Source organism: Lepisosteus platostomus, chromosome 3 (assembly GCF_059453375.1).
Source record: "Lepisosteus platostomus isolate fLepPlt1 chromosome 3, fLepPlt1.hap1, whole genome shotgun sequence".
Taxonomy (NCBI): domain Eukaryota; kingdom Metazoa; phylum Chordata; class Actinopteri; order Semionotiformes; family Lepisosteidae; genus Lepisosteus; species Lepisosteus platostomus.
Genome location: NC_142613.1, coordinates 24417649 through 24433723, shown reverse-complemented (window position 1 = coordinate 24433723; position 16075 = coordinate 24417649). Strand labels below are relative to the sequence as shown.

At 40.4% G+C, this 16075-nt stretch overlaps 1 protein-coding gene across 1 annotated transcript in view; it reads right to left on the bottom strand.

The window, feature by feature from the left end:
- The window catches only part of plg (plasminogen), a 75662-nt gene that overhangs the window by 56070 nt on the left and 3517 nt on the right, over positions 1 to 16075 (bottom strand). Inside the window, exons 3-5 of the mRNA XM_088625093.1 lie at positions 13679 to 13933; positions 11421 to 11516; positions 9019 to 9147 (exon numbers count right to left, since the gene is read on the bottom strand). Coding sequence (XP_088481219.1) covers positions 9019 to 9147; positions 11421 to 11516; positions 13679 to 13933 — 480 coding nt within the window. The remainder of the gene's footprint in view (positions 1 to 9018; positions 9148 to 11420; positions 11517 to 13678; positions 13934 to 16075) is intronic.

Below are 16075 nucleotides of genomic sequence, written 5' to 3'. Positions count from 1 at the left end.
TATACAGAGGGGACGTACCCTATAGTAGGCTATACTCTCTAAATCGCTGGTTAGAGACTTGGTGTGCATCCAATAGAATAACCTTTATTAATAATTGGGACATTTTTGGAGAATGGCCTGGCTTTTATAAACGGGATGGTCTCCACCTTAACCAGAAGTGATAATTAATTCTATCCCAAAATACAGCATTGAAGTTGCTTGCTTGACTACTAAGAGCACCACCCAGGCATCAGCCATGTGATCTTAAATCGTGTGCTGTCTGTACTCCCACCTCTAGTTCACCTCCTGTACCAACCCAGTTCCTCTACCACACGGCATCACATCAATCACAGTACTATTCAGAGCCAGATATGAGTGTGAATAGACAGAGTATTGCAACTATTACAAGACCTAGATTAGAATTCAGACATTCCTTTAGGGGCTCTCCTGTTGACAATTTAATCTCCACTCCACTGGTAAACCTAAATCAGTTAAAACATGAAACAACCATAAAAAAGTTTTCGATTACTAGGCAACAAATCAGTTCTGGTTAATGGTTATGGTGCTTGAGACCAACTCAGACCTGTGCCTACTAACAGAAACCTGGCTTAGGCCCACTGACACTATTCCTTTAGTTGAAGCCTCACCTAATGCCTATACTGTTTTACAGAAAGTTCGTTGGTCAGGGCATGGAGGTGACCTAGCAGTCATCTTCAGTGAGTTAAAAACTATTAATGACTTTCACACATTTGAAGCCATGGTCCTTAAAATAACATCTGAATTATCTACATACATTCTTTTAGTGTACAGACCCCCAGGACCATATGCATTGTTTATTGCCGTATTTGGTGAACTGCTCTCTGATTTAGTTATTTACTTAGACAAAGTTGTAATATTAGGTGACTTTCACATACATATGGACAGACAGACAGACACCTTCAGTAAAAAATTATTGTGTCTCCTTGACTCTGTAGGTTGTAGTCAGCAAATAACAGGACCAACACACATGTTACATATAACAGGACCAGCAGCCATATCACTCTGCAACTCACAATTGGCAACCTACTGAAGTTAAGCAGGTGTGAGCCTGGTCAGTACCTGGATGGGAGACCTCCTGGGAAAAACTACGGTTGCTGCTGGAAGATGTGTTAGTGGGGCCACCAGGGGGTGCTCACCCTGCGGTCCATATGGGTCCTAATGCCCCAGTATAGTGATGGGGACACTATACTCTAAAACAGGCGCCGTCCTTCGGTTGAGACATAAAACCGAGGTCCTGACTCTCTGTGGTCATTAAAAATCCCAGGGCGTTTCTCAAAAAGAGTAGGGGTGTAACCGCGGCATCCTGGCCAAATTTCCCATTGGCCCTTACCAATCATGGACTCCTAATAATCCCCATCTATGAATTGGCTTCATAACTCTGCTCTCCCTCTCCTCCCCACTGATAGCTAATGTGGTGAGCGTTCTGGCGCACTATGGCTGCCGTCGCATCATCCAGGTGGATGCTGCACATTGGTGGTGGTGGTGGGGAGTCCCCATTACCTGTAAAGCGCTTTGAGTGGATTGTCCAGAAAAGCACTACATAAGTGTAAGCTATTATTATTATTATTATTATTTTTATTATTATTCTAATTATATACAATCATACACTAGACTTAATTATCACTCACAGAGCTGATATTGATCATGTACTAGTCCATCCCATCAATAACTCTTTTTCTGACCACTCTTTAATTACTTTTGAGATTCGACTGCCCTTGATAGCTGGCAAGGAGAAGACTATTACAACTCCACACATCAACGGGGGTACTTCATTAAATTTCATGAAAACAATTAACAATGCTAGCTTCATCTCCAGTAAGAATGTTCACGAAATCACACATAATTATAATACAGTGGTCATACAGGCCCTTGATGAAATTGCCTCGTTTAAGACTAAAGTAGTCAAAACCACTAGACACTCCCCATGGTATAATGATCTCACACAATCCCTTAAACAGGAGTGCCGCAAACCAACGCACAAATGGAGGTCTACTGGTTCGCAGCAAGTATTCAAGTCGGCTTGGACTGATAGCCTGCAACAATATAAGAAAGCCCTATATAGAGCTCATTCAGCTTACTACTCTGAGCTTATAGATAGCAATAAAAATAACCCTCGCTATCTATTTAAGACAATAGCTAATCTAACAAATAAGACAGATTCTATAGCACCATCTAACTTTAGTAGTGACGATTTCATGAACTTCTTTAATGATAAAATTAACACCATCAGACTTCAAACACAATCAAATAAGCCGCAAAGAAATCTGGTACAAACACAATATGAGCACCTCTTTAGTGTTTTTCAATTACTTAATTAACTCAAAAAATTAATTATTAAGACAAACTCAACCACCTGTCAGCTAGATCCCATCTCCACTCAGCTAGTCAAAGATTCCCATGAAGTACTGGCAGGACCTACAGTATAATAAGTATAATGAACATGTCCTTTGCATCAGGCATTGTACCTGACCAATTTAAGGTAGCAGTTGTTAGACCTTAAGACCTTAAGTTGTTGACTTCCTTAAGAAGTCAAATTTGGATCCACAGGTTCTTAACAACTACAGGCCTATCTCAAACGTCCCATTTCTATCTAAAATTCTTGAGAGAATAGTTGTGGCTCAGCTGCAATCGTATCTGGATTCAAATAATATACTTGAGAAATTTCAGTCTGGTTTCCGCCCAGGCCACAGCACTGAAACTGAATTTACAAGAGTCGTAAATGATATTCTGTCAGCTTCTGACGCGGGGAATGCAACAGTGCTTGTGCTTCTAGATCTTAGTGCTGCCATTGACACGGTTGGCCACTCTGTTTTGTTTCACAGGCTTGAGTTTGAGGTTGGCTTATCTGGAACCATCCTTAAGTGGCTTACTTAATATTTAAGTAATCGTTTTCATTATGTTCAAATATCTAATAATTGTACTGCTTCATCAATGTCACCAGTTCAATATTGTTCTCTCTTTACATGCTGCTGCTAGGTAGGATAATACGAAAACATAATATTAACGTTCATTCATATGCCGATGACGTGCAAATATACATTTCGTTTACACCAAGCGACAACTCTTCTATTATCATTTTAGTTAATTGCATTAATGAAGTAAAGACTTGGATGTGTGAAAACTTTTTGTTACTTAACTCTGATAAAACTGAGGTTCTGTTGTTTGGAGGAAACAATACTGATAGGACTACTATAACTTCAGCACTTAACTCAGAGCATTTAAACGCTCAGCACGTAACCTATGCGTCATATTAGACACTAGGCTCTCATTTAACTCTCATGTTAAAACAGTATCGAAAACATCCTTCCTACAGTTAAGAAATATTGCAAAACTAAGGCAGTTTCTCTCCATTCAGGACACAGAGAAATCAATACATGCTCTTGTATACAGCAGGTTAGACTACTGCAATGCCCACCCATCAGGGAGCACCCACCACTCTTTCAACACCTTACAGCAAATTCAGAATGCAGCAGCTAGAATTGTTACTAGGAGCAGAAAGTACGACCATATAACCCCTGTAGCGGCAATGCTTGTTAATAAGACTGTCACGACCACCAGCCAGCGGAGATCAACACGTAAGCGAGTCAATCAGCACCAGCAGCGGATTACTACTAACAAGCGCCGCCGCACGAGTTAACACACCTGCAATTGCTCTACCGTGCGGCACGCCGGGTTATTTATACCATTCGTACCTGATTCCCGTTGCTCGGTATTGAGTTCACTACTTGTTGCTCAGCCTAGCGTTCTCACCCCTCTTTTGCCTTCCTGGAATTCTGCCTGCACCTTTTGCCTTCGGACTTCGGATCTCGTCTCGCCCTTTGGATTGTTTGCTATCATTGCCTGTTTTGGATTTGACCCTGTAGCTCTCTTTTCGACTACGATTCTGTCTCACGTTTTGGATTGTTCGCCACCAGTGCCTTTACCGGATCTCGACTTACCTTCGCCTTCGGACTACGACTCAGCTCCTGGATTTGCTCGGTACGTTTACTTACCTCCCTGCGACTCCTGTATCTGCATCGGATCCTTTTCACCTCTACAGAGCATCGTTACAGAATACCGAGCCTGATTATGGATCCCGCAGACGCACAGACCCTTCGTTCCCTTCTCCCGCAGCAATCCCAGACCATCGCCCAGCTTCAATCTTCTCTCCAACTGCTCACTAACCAAGTCGCCTGGCTTTTTTCTTCCCCTGTTTCGCCGGCTCCCGCACCGATTCCTACAACGCCTTTTTTACAAACACCTGCTCCAACCACAGCGGCCCCGCCCACCACTCCCTCAACTTTACCATTTGTACTCCCGGAGAAGTATGACGGCAATCCTGCAGGCTGCAGGGGCTTTATTGCCCAGTGCTCCCTGGCTTTTCAGCTGCAGCCTGAGCGTTTTTCTACTTCTCGACAGAGGATCGCCTCCCTCATCCATGTGCTTTCTTTTCCAAGAAGCTCTCTCCTGCTGAGGTTAACTATGATGTGGGCAATCGGGAACTACTAGCTATCAAGCTGGCCCTCGAGGAATGGAGACACTGGCTGGAGGGGGCTCAGCACCCCTTTGTCATTATCACGGACCATAAGAACCTGTCCTATATTCAATCTGCCAAGCGCCTCAACTCGCGTCAGGCCCGTTGGTCACTTTTCTTTTCTCGTTTCAATTTTGTTATCACTTACACTCCTGGCTCGAAGAATGGGAGGGCTGATGCACTCTCTCGGCTCCATGACCCCCCAGACCTGGACGACACACCTGAACCAATCATCTCTCCTAACAGAATTGTGGCAGCGATTCATTGCTCCATTGAAGATCAGGTCAGGCGTGCCCTCAACGGAACTACAGTTCCTCTGTGCTGCCCCCCGGATAAGCTTTTCGTCCCGAACAACTTACGTTCTGCGGTTTTGCAGTGGGGACATGATTCCCGGTTTGCCGGCCACCCGGGATGCAGACGCACTCTGGACCTCCTCACCAGGGACTTTTGGTGGCCTTCCATGCGATCTGATGCAGCAGAGTACGTCCGGGCTTGCCCGGTCTGTGCCAGGAGCAAGACTCCGCGCTCTAGGAAGGCTGGCCTCCTTCACCCCCTTCCAATCCCACACCGCCCTTGGTCCCACATAGCTGTTGACTTCATTACGGACCTTCCTAACAGTCAGGGTCATACGGTAATCATGGTGGTCTCCGATCGTTTTTCCAAAGCAGCCCATTTTGTCCCCCTCCCAGCATTGCCCACAGCCCAGGAAATGGCATCTTTGTTTGTACAACAGGTCTTTAGGATACATGGTTTGCCTGATGACGTTGTCTCGGACAGGGGACCTCAATTTATCTCGGCCTTTTGGAAGGCTTTCTGTCAAACTCTAGGGACTCATGTATCTTTGACTTCTGGTTATCATCCTGAGGCCAATGGTCAGGTGGAAAGGACCAATCAAAGCCTCCTGACCTTTTTGAGAGCCTTCAACTCCAGCTCAAAGGATGATTGGTCATCACTACTTCCCTGGGCAGAATATGCCCACAATTCTCTTACCTCCTCCTCCACAGGTCTCTCTCCCTTCCTTTGTTCTTTAGGTTATCAGCCCACTCTCATCCCTGTCACACCTCCACTCACGGCAGTGCCGTCCGTGCAACAATATATTGCCAAACTGCGAAGGACCTGGAAAATGGCGAGGACAGCTCTTATTAAGTCAACCCAGCGCCACGCCAAATTCGCCAACCGACACCGCAGACCAGCCCCTCGTTTTCGGAAAGGACAGTTTGTTTGGTTATCTACACGGAACCTACCTATACATCAGCCTTCCAAAAAGCTTGGGCCTAGATATATTGGTCCCTTCCGGATTCGTTCCCGGATCACCCCGGTTACCTTCCGTCTTGCTCTCCCCCCTACCCTCAGAATCCACCCCTCATTTCATGTCTCCCTCCTGAAACCTGTTTACCGCTCGCCCCTTGCGGCTCCCCAACATCGCCCGCCACCTCCTCGTCGCATTCAGGGGCGCCCGGCTTATACGGTCCACAAGATCATTGACTCCAGATGGAACCGCGGTACCCTGCAGTATTTAGTCGACTGGGAAGGTTTTGGTGCCGAGGAGAGATCTTGGGTTCCAGAGAAGGATATTTTGGACCCTACACTAATCAGTGACTTTCACAGGGACTATCCTAATCGGCCGTCTCGGGCGTGAAGGGGGGGGTACTGTCATGACCACCAGCCAGCGGAGATCAACACGTAAGCGAGTCAATCAGCACCAGCAGCGGATTACTACTAACAAGCGCCGCCGCACGAGTTAACACACCTGCAATTGCTCTACCGTGCGGCACGCCGGGTTATTTATACCATTCGTACCTGATTCCCGTTGCTCGGTATTGAGTTCACTACTTGTTGCTCAGCCTAGCGTTCTCACCCCTCTTTTGCCTTCCTGGAATTCTGCCTGCACCTTTTGCCTTCGGACTTCGGATCTCGTCTCGCCCTTTGGATTGTTTGCTATCATTGCCTGTTTTGGATTTGACCCTGTAGCTCTCTTTTCGACTACGATTCTGTCTCACGTTTTGGATTGTTCGCCACCAGTGCCTTTACCGGATCTCGACTTACCTTCGCCTTCGGACTACGACTCAGCTCCTGGATTTGCTCGGTACGTTTACTTACCTCCCTGCGACTCCTGTATCTGCATCGGATCCTTTTCACCTCTACAGAGCATCGTTACAAAGACAGAATTAAGTGTTGCGTTGCTTTCCCAAATGAGGCCCCATCTCTCTCTTCATCTCTGTGGTGCAGCCACAGAGAAGCTATTCATGCAGGCTGATTTAAAGATGTTTTCTTTTGATAAGGGACAGCTCCCAAATGGGGATGCACTTAGCTAAGCCTGGCTATCATGATCAATGGTCATCCACTGGCGCCTATCTGTCTAGGGAGTGCCAGATGGACATCTGGACTGCATTCCTAGGTGTCAGGAGTAAGTGACTCATATCTCACCTTGATCAACCAATCAGGGACTGGTAGGGCCGAGTAACCCACGTGGGACTCTGATGCCCATGGAACTTTCAGCCAATGAACGAGCTGAAGTTCCTCCAGGTAAAAACAGGCAACACAGAGGGCCTGAGAGACTTTTTCGGACAATTCTAAAGGGAATTCAAAGGAGAATTCCAGGGCAGGACGGCCCAGGAGCAGAAGGCTCCCAAGGGCAGGACATTCTCGCAGCGCGCCTCCTGACCATCCTGAGACTCAGCCCGGACAACCACGGAACGGCCTGTGTGTCCGAGTGCCAGATCTTTCTTTTGTTCTAAGAGTCGAGAGCGGAGGTTGCCAGAGAGTAACCAGAGGATCCACCCGAGGTTAGCACCAGCAGCAAGCCTCGTGAACAGGTCAGAACTGTGGACAGCTGAATCACTATTCAGAACTAGCGCTTCATCAGGAACGAACCGTTCTTCTTCCTGACCTGCTGGGACCCACAGTCATCTTTTCTCCTGTGCACAAACTTTGCTAGTTAAAGCCAACACTAACTAGCCAGTCAGTGAGCATCAGCAGCGCACCGTCGCAAGCAGCACAGCACAGCCTGGCACGGAGCCAGAGAGCCCGCAAGAGATCTGAATCCCCAGAGATTGGATGAGTATTCAACTTCAATGCATTACAGCTCGAGAATTCAATTGTTATCCCAAACAGTTGATATCAATTTAATTCCTAAGAGTTATGTACTTGTTTTGAGTATCCAATGTAGAAGTTGTAACCAAGTTCATTTACAAAACGGTTTAAATGAATGATATACTGAACGTATGTCCTCTTGATATATGTAACTCTTTGTAACTGATTGAATATATATCTTTTGTATTCTGATAACCCTCTCGATAAGATCTGTTAGGTTTACATGCATATTCTATGTAGTAATAAATGTATCCTCGTGTATTAGTACCTGTGTGTGTGCGTTGTTTGAGTTATATCGCATGGTTGGATTCTAAAGCCATCAAAAGAATCAATTTTGTGATTTACTGCTGCAATTAATAATTGTCCCAGTAAATGCCCAAACCCTACAGAACTGGTGCCTTCAGAGAGCACACTACACCTCCATACTTAGCTCTCTTCATTGGCTTCCTGTCACCTACAGGGCGGACTTCAAAATCCTTCTACTTACTTACAAGGCTCTCATAGGTCAGGCACCTGTCTATCTAATGGAACTTATTAATGTATCCCACCCAAGTGCAGGTTTCTTCATATTCCACGCATTATAAAAAATAGTTGGCGGTAAAACCTTTTGTTACAGGGCCCCTAGCTTATGGAACAGTCTCCCACCCCATATTCGGGAGGACGAGTCAATCTCAGTATTCAAATCCAGACTGAAAACCTATTACTTCAGCCTAGCCTACTCACACCTTACATTATAGCCTGCTGCAACCATGGCTGCTGGTGCTGCTGTACATACCATTGTGTGTCTCTATGTTGGCCCACCAGATAGATACATCTGTTCTGACCAAACCATCCTATTCTCCTCCCCAAATGTCTGAGTTGGATGCTGCATCACTGCCATGGATCCAAGAGAGACATCGTGGATATAGCTATCATTTAGGAGGATTTTGCTGGTCTACAGAGATCTACATGGAGTACTGACATACATATTTATTTCCTTTTTTAAAATTGTATAATGTTAGAATGCCCAAAGGGGTTGGGAAGCCAGTTGACCTTTGACCCATAGAGTTTGGGGTTCCTCTCCTCTGATATCTTCTGGTCTTTTCTGTTATAAAATGTATGGTTACATGCATTATTAAGTGCCTTGGGGCAACCTTGTTATATAAAAATAAATTTAATTGAAATGAATAATCATATTTTTTGTTTTTCTTTATGATTTAAGGTCGGCCTTTGAGAGTCCTTATAGTCATTATAACTTCAAAAACAAATCATCAGCCTTTAATCTTTCTTTTTGAAAGCACTGCTTTACTTTGGAGACTAGAATGATTTTGTATCCTTAGAATCGTATCGTGTTTTGATATTATTTACTATCTCTGCAATGGCAAAGCAGACCTACTGCACACCTACTCTGTTACCTTTCTCATAATGTACATTCTCCACTGTCTTCTCTTCCTGGTCTCCCTGTATGATGATTGTACTCTCTTCCAGATTATTTGGTATCTCAGTTGTTTCTCTTGTTAAGACATTCTGATATCTGGGGCGTCCTGTATGAAAGAATGGGAAAACATACAGTATTTTGTTCTTGTTGGAAAACAGTCATATTACTCTGCATTGCAGAATCTCAGTATGGAATGACTGAAAGACTGAATGGGATTTTGTATAATAATATACTCTTTTATTTCCTAGATATTAAAAAACACATATCTGCTATTCAGGTGTCAAAAGGTTGAGAGTAGTCTGGGAAGATGGGCAAGGCCCTTTCTTATACAGTCTAAAGGAGCCCATTAATAGTGGTGTTAATAGGAATTGACTTAAATGCCTTAAGTTCCACCTTTGGTTAAGACACAGAGATAGGGTTTGTGAGAAGATGCACACTGTTACAGGACTCAACAAATAAGTGTAAATTACTGACATGGGCTTGATGATGCTATGGGGTTTCTTTTTTGGGGATAGTCAGAAGGATCTGGCCTGGGGTTCCAGATACATTTTGTTGTGTTGGCACAAAAAAATTACTGTATTTGTAATCTGCCTCAGCTCAACAAATCACTCAATCTATTGCACTTCATCATGTTAAGTCTGCTACACCTTCAACCCTCATTGCAGGTCAGGGACTGGTTCACATTGTACTTGTAGCCAAATTCTTCTTTATAGACTAATTACAACATTTTTTAAAATCAACTAGCACTACCCTTTCTTCATTTCATTTAATGTAAAACATTGGTATAATAGATGAAAAACTATTATTTGGATAACTTACTGATTAATTCCTATAAAAAGTTTTTTCAGCTAGACATGAGGTTAGCGAAATTATAAGGAATTAAACAACATAAACTACAATTGTTTAATTAATTATAGTTATACAGTACAAGTATTATACAAGTGCATAGCCCTTCTGTTTAACTTTTGTGCAAACCCAGATGAAGATCACACCTTAACTAATGAAACTAAAAGTATCATTAATTACTGAAGAAAATATGTTTCATAGAAAGCAATACATATAGTAATGTAAACCAGCTTTTTCTCTGAGAATGTATGTGGCCAGACTTAATTTAAAAAGTTAAATTTAAATATAATGGATTTAAATATAAATCCATTATATTTACTACATTACATGTAATAAAAACAAAAAATAAATTTGTGTTAAATTTTATTCTAGCTGCTGTTCATGGAATTTTACTTAAGTACCTGGTATATATTCTTTTTCTAAGAGAAGTTTCTGTTTTAACTGTTTTTCCTAATCAATAATGATTCCTGCAAAAAGAAGGGAACAATCCAAATAATAATGATGAATATCCAGTCAGATGATTTCTTTTTGTTTTTTGTATACACTGCCATCCAAAAGTATTGGGACAGGGAATTCTAAACAGGAATTTTTGTTATGATCTTAAATTATATTTGCATTACGTTGTAACATTAATTGTCATGAAAAAATAATGTGACTGATTAAGCTCTATAATAAATATGATAAATAAAGTTCTGCTTCTTAATTCAATTAAACCGCTTTATTATGAAGGAGCAAAAGTACTCCTTCATTATAAAGTACCCTGGTAGAATTGGTAGAATTATCATCCTATCAATTTATCTCACTTTGACTTAAGTTCTTGGAGGGATATTTCTGAATAGGAGCTTGGGTGTAGCTTGACTTAGTCCTCTGTTTTTAGGTGTAGAGTTTGAAGGCAGTAGTGAATGACTTTAATTGAGAATTCAGTTTTGTTTTGCTCCTAATATGGTCAATTTTAGTTGTTTTTGTTAGGTTTTTTAAAATACGGCATATAAGGTTTTCTGTGTTATTTCTCGTTCTATAAATTACGAGGGGGCATTTGACATAATTGTGGGTAATTGTAATTTAGGGTAATAAAGCACAGTAGGTAAGATTGAGTAGGCTGAATTTGCAGGGAAGGTCTAACAGAACTTGTAAAACTTGTTCATGTTAATTGTCTGATTTTGTTGCCAAATAGGATATTAGTTTAGACTTCAAACGTCATAACCAAATTTCAGATGGTTATGCAAAAAGTTTATGGAGCTCAAAGGGTCACGGACAGCTATTTTGTCAAAGGGATAAGCCAACAAATACTGATTTTTACTTCTATTAAATCTCATTAAAGTAAATGTGTCACTTGAAATCACTGAATTAAACACAAAGTATGTTTTTGTTCATGTACGATATAATGTATGCTTGGAATTGTTCAAAAATAAAACACTTTATGTTGTATTGTTTGCATTGATATTAATCTCTTGATCACAAATACATTATTGACTGCAAAGCAAATATACGTCTGGAATTTCTACATGCCAAAATACAAAGAAGTTAGCTTACCTTTTTTAAGTATCTTACATAATAAGAAACCAAATATCCCAAAAACTAAAGAAATTAGAAGCATGCCAACAATTCCACCGGCAATCATTGCAGCATCTGAAAATAAAAGATTTTACATGAGCTATTTTTGCCACATATATCAATATAAATATATATCTTTAAATTTGTTTTCCAGACTAAATCAAGCTAGACAAATTTACTTTTAAGATGTTTTTGATTTGCTTGTTTAACCAATCATTTAAGGCTGTAGATTCTATATTATATCAAGAAAACCCCATGTCACTGCATTCAGTGTTTGCTTTAATAATGAATATAATGTGCTCACATAATTTTTACAGCAGCACAAGAAATGAATTTGGCTTCAGCTTTGGACTAAAGCTACAGTATGTTCCAAAAGGTCACATTGCAATAAGTTAAATTTAAATTATGACTTAGATGTATTGAAAATGAAAAATATTACTTTTTATCTAAACAGACTTGCATTTGTACATCTGGGTATTTTATTGAAACACTTACTTTGATCTAGTCATGAGAACAAATTGATCTCTTACAATCTAAAACTTAAATCATTAAAGATTTCAAAATCATATTTTATGATTTTCATACTGTTTAAGCTTTTGAATATTTTAATAGTTAAATCACTTCAAGCTGAAAAGGGCTTTAGTTTATATTCAAAGAAGCACTGGAAATTGAAAATGTGTTCACCTGCAGTAAGACAAAATGTCAAGAATTCCCACATCTATTGTTTACATTACTCTTGCTCAATAATTAAGGAAACAAGAGCTCCAGTGATTCGTTAATACCTAGTTACAATAATAAGGCCATGGCACACGTCACTTTTCATTTGGTATACAAACAAATCAAATTTTACTAGAAACATGTCAAAGTCCAGGAATGAAAACTTAGCTTCACATTGATTATTCTGAGAGACATAAGAATTATTATTGGAACCAATATTACCTGCTACATTATATTTTTAGTGGCTGTTATATACTGATGGAAGAAAGAAATGCAACACCTCCTCCTCCACACTCTGGCCCTCCCGTCAGCATGGAACAGGCTGAAGTCACTCATCCGTGAAGAGGACCTGATGCCACTGCTGACAAGTCCATCACAGCATCTGTCTGGCCCAAGCCAGTCAGGTGTTACATCTACAGTAGGAGGTGTGAGCAGAGGGCCTCTGACAGGTCGCCTTGCTCTAAGGCCAGCAGCATGGAGCCTGACTGTCCTATCACTGATGCAAGCACTGTGTCTTGCAGCAGTATGGATGGCAGATCTGAAACGACTGCTCAGATGGACCAGTTTGATGTGTCGGTTCTGCTCTGGTGTGGTCACTCAAGAGCGACTGGACCTTGAACAGTCTTCTGTCCTGCCGGTCTGCTGAAACCTGCTCTGCAGTCAGGACACAGTGGAGCCGCTTACTCCATAGTGACTGGCAACGCTGGCACATGACATGCCTGTCTGCAGCATGCTAATGGCCATCTCCCTTGCTTCTGGTGACATTCGAGGCATTATGGAATGCACAGAAAACTGACTAAGTGTGGCCTTTTTCTTGCAGTGACCTAAGCTTTGCATTAAGGCCTTTTTAAAGGTGACCTGATCAGGCATTGTTCCACCTGGACCTCTTTGGGTAAAAGTGCACCTAACAAACTTTCGTGTAATTGGCAAGTTGCATGCCTCACTGCAAAAGCAGTATTGCTGGTCAGAGGGTGTAAAACAAATTAACAACTTTTTGTGAAAGTACATAAGTTATAACTATAGTAGTCTCATTCCAGAAAATGTTGCGTTTCTTTTTTCCATCAGTATATTTTACAGCACAGGTGCTAACTGAATGTACCAAAGAGAAATGATATTCACTATCAGGTCACTGCAAAAGCTGCAAGAAGTGTGGTTTAATTCCCCACTGTAATTGCATACACTATTGCAGATAAGACTTTGTCGTGTGTGGCTTGATATTAGTATGATAAAATAGATGATTCAAGGACACAACAAAAACCCTGGCTATTTTCAATAAATAACCTCCTTCAACTAGAAACACACCAATAATTCTACCGGCAATATATGAAATTCCAACACTTGTGTGGGCTCATGATGAAATATTCAACACTGTGATTTAATTATTTAAATTTATGTTATTCAATATTCAATAATATTCAAAAAGTTACCGAGCAACTTTTGTGAGAGGTCTTGTTGCCTTACTTATTATTTGAAACTTTCTTGCATCATTTTAATTACCATTTTACATAAAATATACTTACTAGATGAGCATTGTTTGAAGCACTTTTTGGCAGGAAATGGCTCACTTCTCTTCTCACTCAAAGGATTACTGACAATGCAAATGTACTCTGTGTCCTGGCAGTCCTCAGTGTTGATCAACAGCATTCTTGGAGAAAGCAGCTGCATTTTAGATCCTTCCCATCTGTATTCAGTGTAAGGGCTTGTTTCTCCAGTACATTGAAGAATTGCAGTGGTATCACTGGCATTACAAGTTACACTTGCTTGTGTTACAGGCCCTAAAGTAAAGGAACACAAATATGAAATACCATATCTCTGCAGGAGATATATATTAATTCTAATTACAGGCTAAATTTTCTTTGTGGTCAGTCTCCCAATATAATTAATTTGATACAGAGTGGCCAATTCTCACAGTGTGTGCACAGAGAATATCTATGTTTATATACAAGCAACTAAAAATAAAAAATAATATGATTTAATGTAATAAAAATCTAAGCACTGAGCTTCAGCATAGCCTGTTGCAGAGTATATCAGAATATTAAGTTCTGATGTATGAACTATAAACATCCACATATAAACTATAAAATAAACTTTAAATTTCTTCTGGTGTGCTCCTGAAGGATACAGATGTCATTTTTAGTGGTTTGCTGTCCTGGTCCTGGAGGACAGCTGTCTTCTATTTTTTTCCTTCAGGTGAGTTTCAGGCTAGTTGATGATTTATCTGGCTTTTTTTTTTCTTTCAGCTCTTAAAATGTTTAATCAAATTTATTGGTAGCAATATCAGTAATTTTTGAGTTTCAGAGCTATCTTCAGGCAGGTGTTACCTAAAAGTTAACCAATTGGACTTCAACAAAGGTATATTCTAAAAGGCTGGTATTGCAATAAGTATAGAGCATTTTAAATTTTAGTTTAGATGCATTAAAAGCTAAAATTATTTTTTTTATCTAAAGTGATATGCATTTATACAGTACATCTTGGTATCTTAGTGAAGAATATTGAATGAAATAACTTGATCAAGATAGTCATGAGACCAGCTTCATCTTTTGGCACAACCAGTATCATTAAAGTATTTTATATATATATTTCAAAAAATATTTTGTGATTCACATTTATATAGTAAATTATATAGTAGTATATTTTGAGCATATTTAATAGTTAAATCAGTTTTAGTTGATTTACTCATTTACAGATGCATTTTAGTCAAGGAAACACTGGAAATTTGGAAATATATTTACCTGCCGTGAGACAAAATGTCAAGAATTCCCACATCTATTTAAAGTTGTGAGAAAACCTTTTATACATAGACAGTGAATGTATAAACAATGTGGTCAAAGCTTTGTAGTGTGTGGCTTGTTATAAGTACGTTCCAATAGATGATTCAGGGACACAAACAACCCAGGCTATTTTTGATAAACAACCTCCTTCAACTAGCATACCAATAATTCCACCGGAAATGCATTAAATTCCAACATCTGAAAAAATGTTTTAAAATAAGTTTTCTTTGTCACCAATAGAAATAAATACCATTACTTTTCTTTGTTCCTCAGGCCTAATCAAGCTTGTCTGAGTTTATCCTTGTTTGTAGAAAGGTAGCCACCTTTTGACAGAAGTAAAAACTACCTATCTTGTGGGATTGCATGTCACATTATCATTCCCACCTATCTGTTCATCGTACATTGGTCTTGCAGCAGTGAACCACAGTTTGAAATAGATCAGTTAAAGGTGTCAAGATAGCATGTGCTTTAGAACTCAGGTGGAACAAAATCCCTCAGACATGCAGTAGTTGTCCCCAAGGACCTGGGATGGGAACCACTATTATTTAGCATACAGCAGTTTTTTATTACAATAACATTTAATTCTAACTAGATCATAAAGATGGGTGTTTTCTGTCACTGCAATGGAAAGTTGCTTAGGAAATTAATATTTTATGTACAAAATCAAACTTAAACATCTCAACAAACCATATTAAAATTTCAACAGATAAAATAAATACAGTCCTTTAAATACTAGTTAGATATGATTTCCATTATGAAACAGGAAAGTGAAAGTGAACTAAACTGGAAGGAGACCATTCAGATGAGAAACCTGGCTATCCAGGAGAGTTTTAGAGTAGAATTACTTCTTCACTAGATCAACAAAAGCCAGCGGAGTTGGTTTGCTCATCTTACAAGAATGTCCACTGCAAGGCTTTGTTTGGAGTTACTATTGGACATGTCCCCCTGGGCAGGAATATTAAGGCCGCCCTAGGCCATTCTGGAGGGACTATATCTCTCAACCAGGCTGGTAATGTTTTGGAATCTCCTAGGAGAAGCTATAATTTCATATGTAGGAACAAAGTTGCCTGGTCCTAGTTCTATCACAACAGGATTGAGCAGATTGAAAAAGTGTAATGAGTGTAAAAATAAGCAAACAATGTGGGA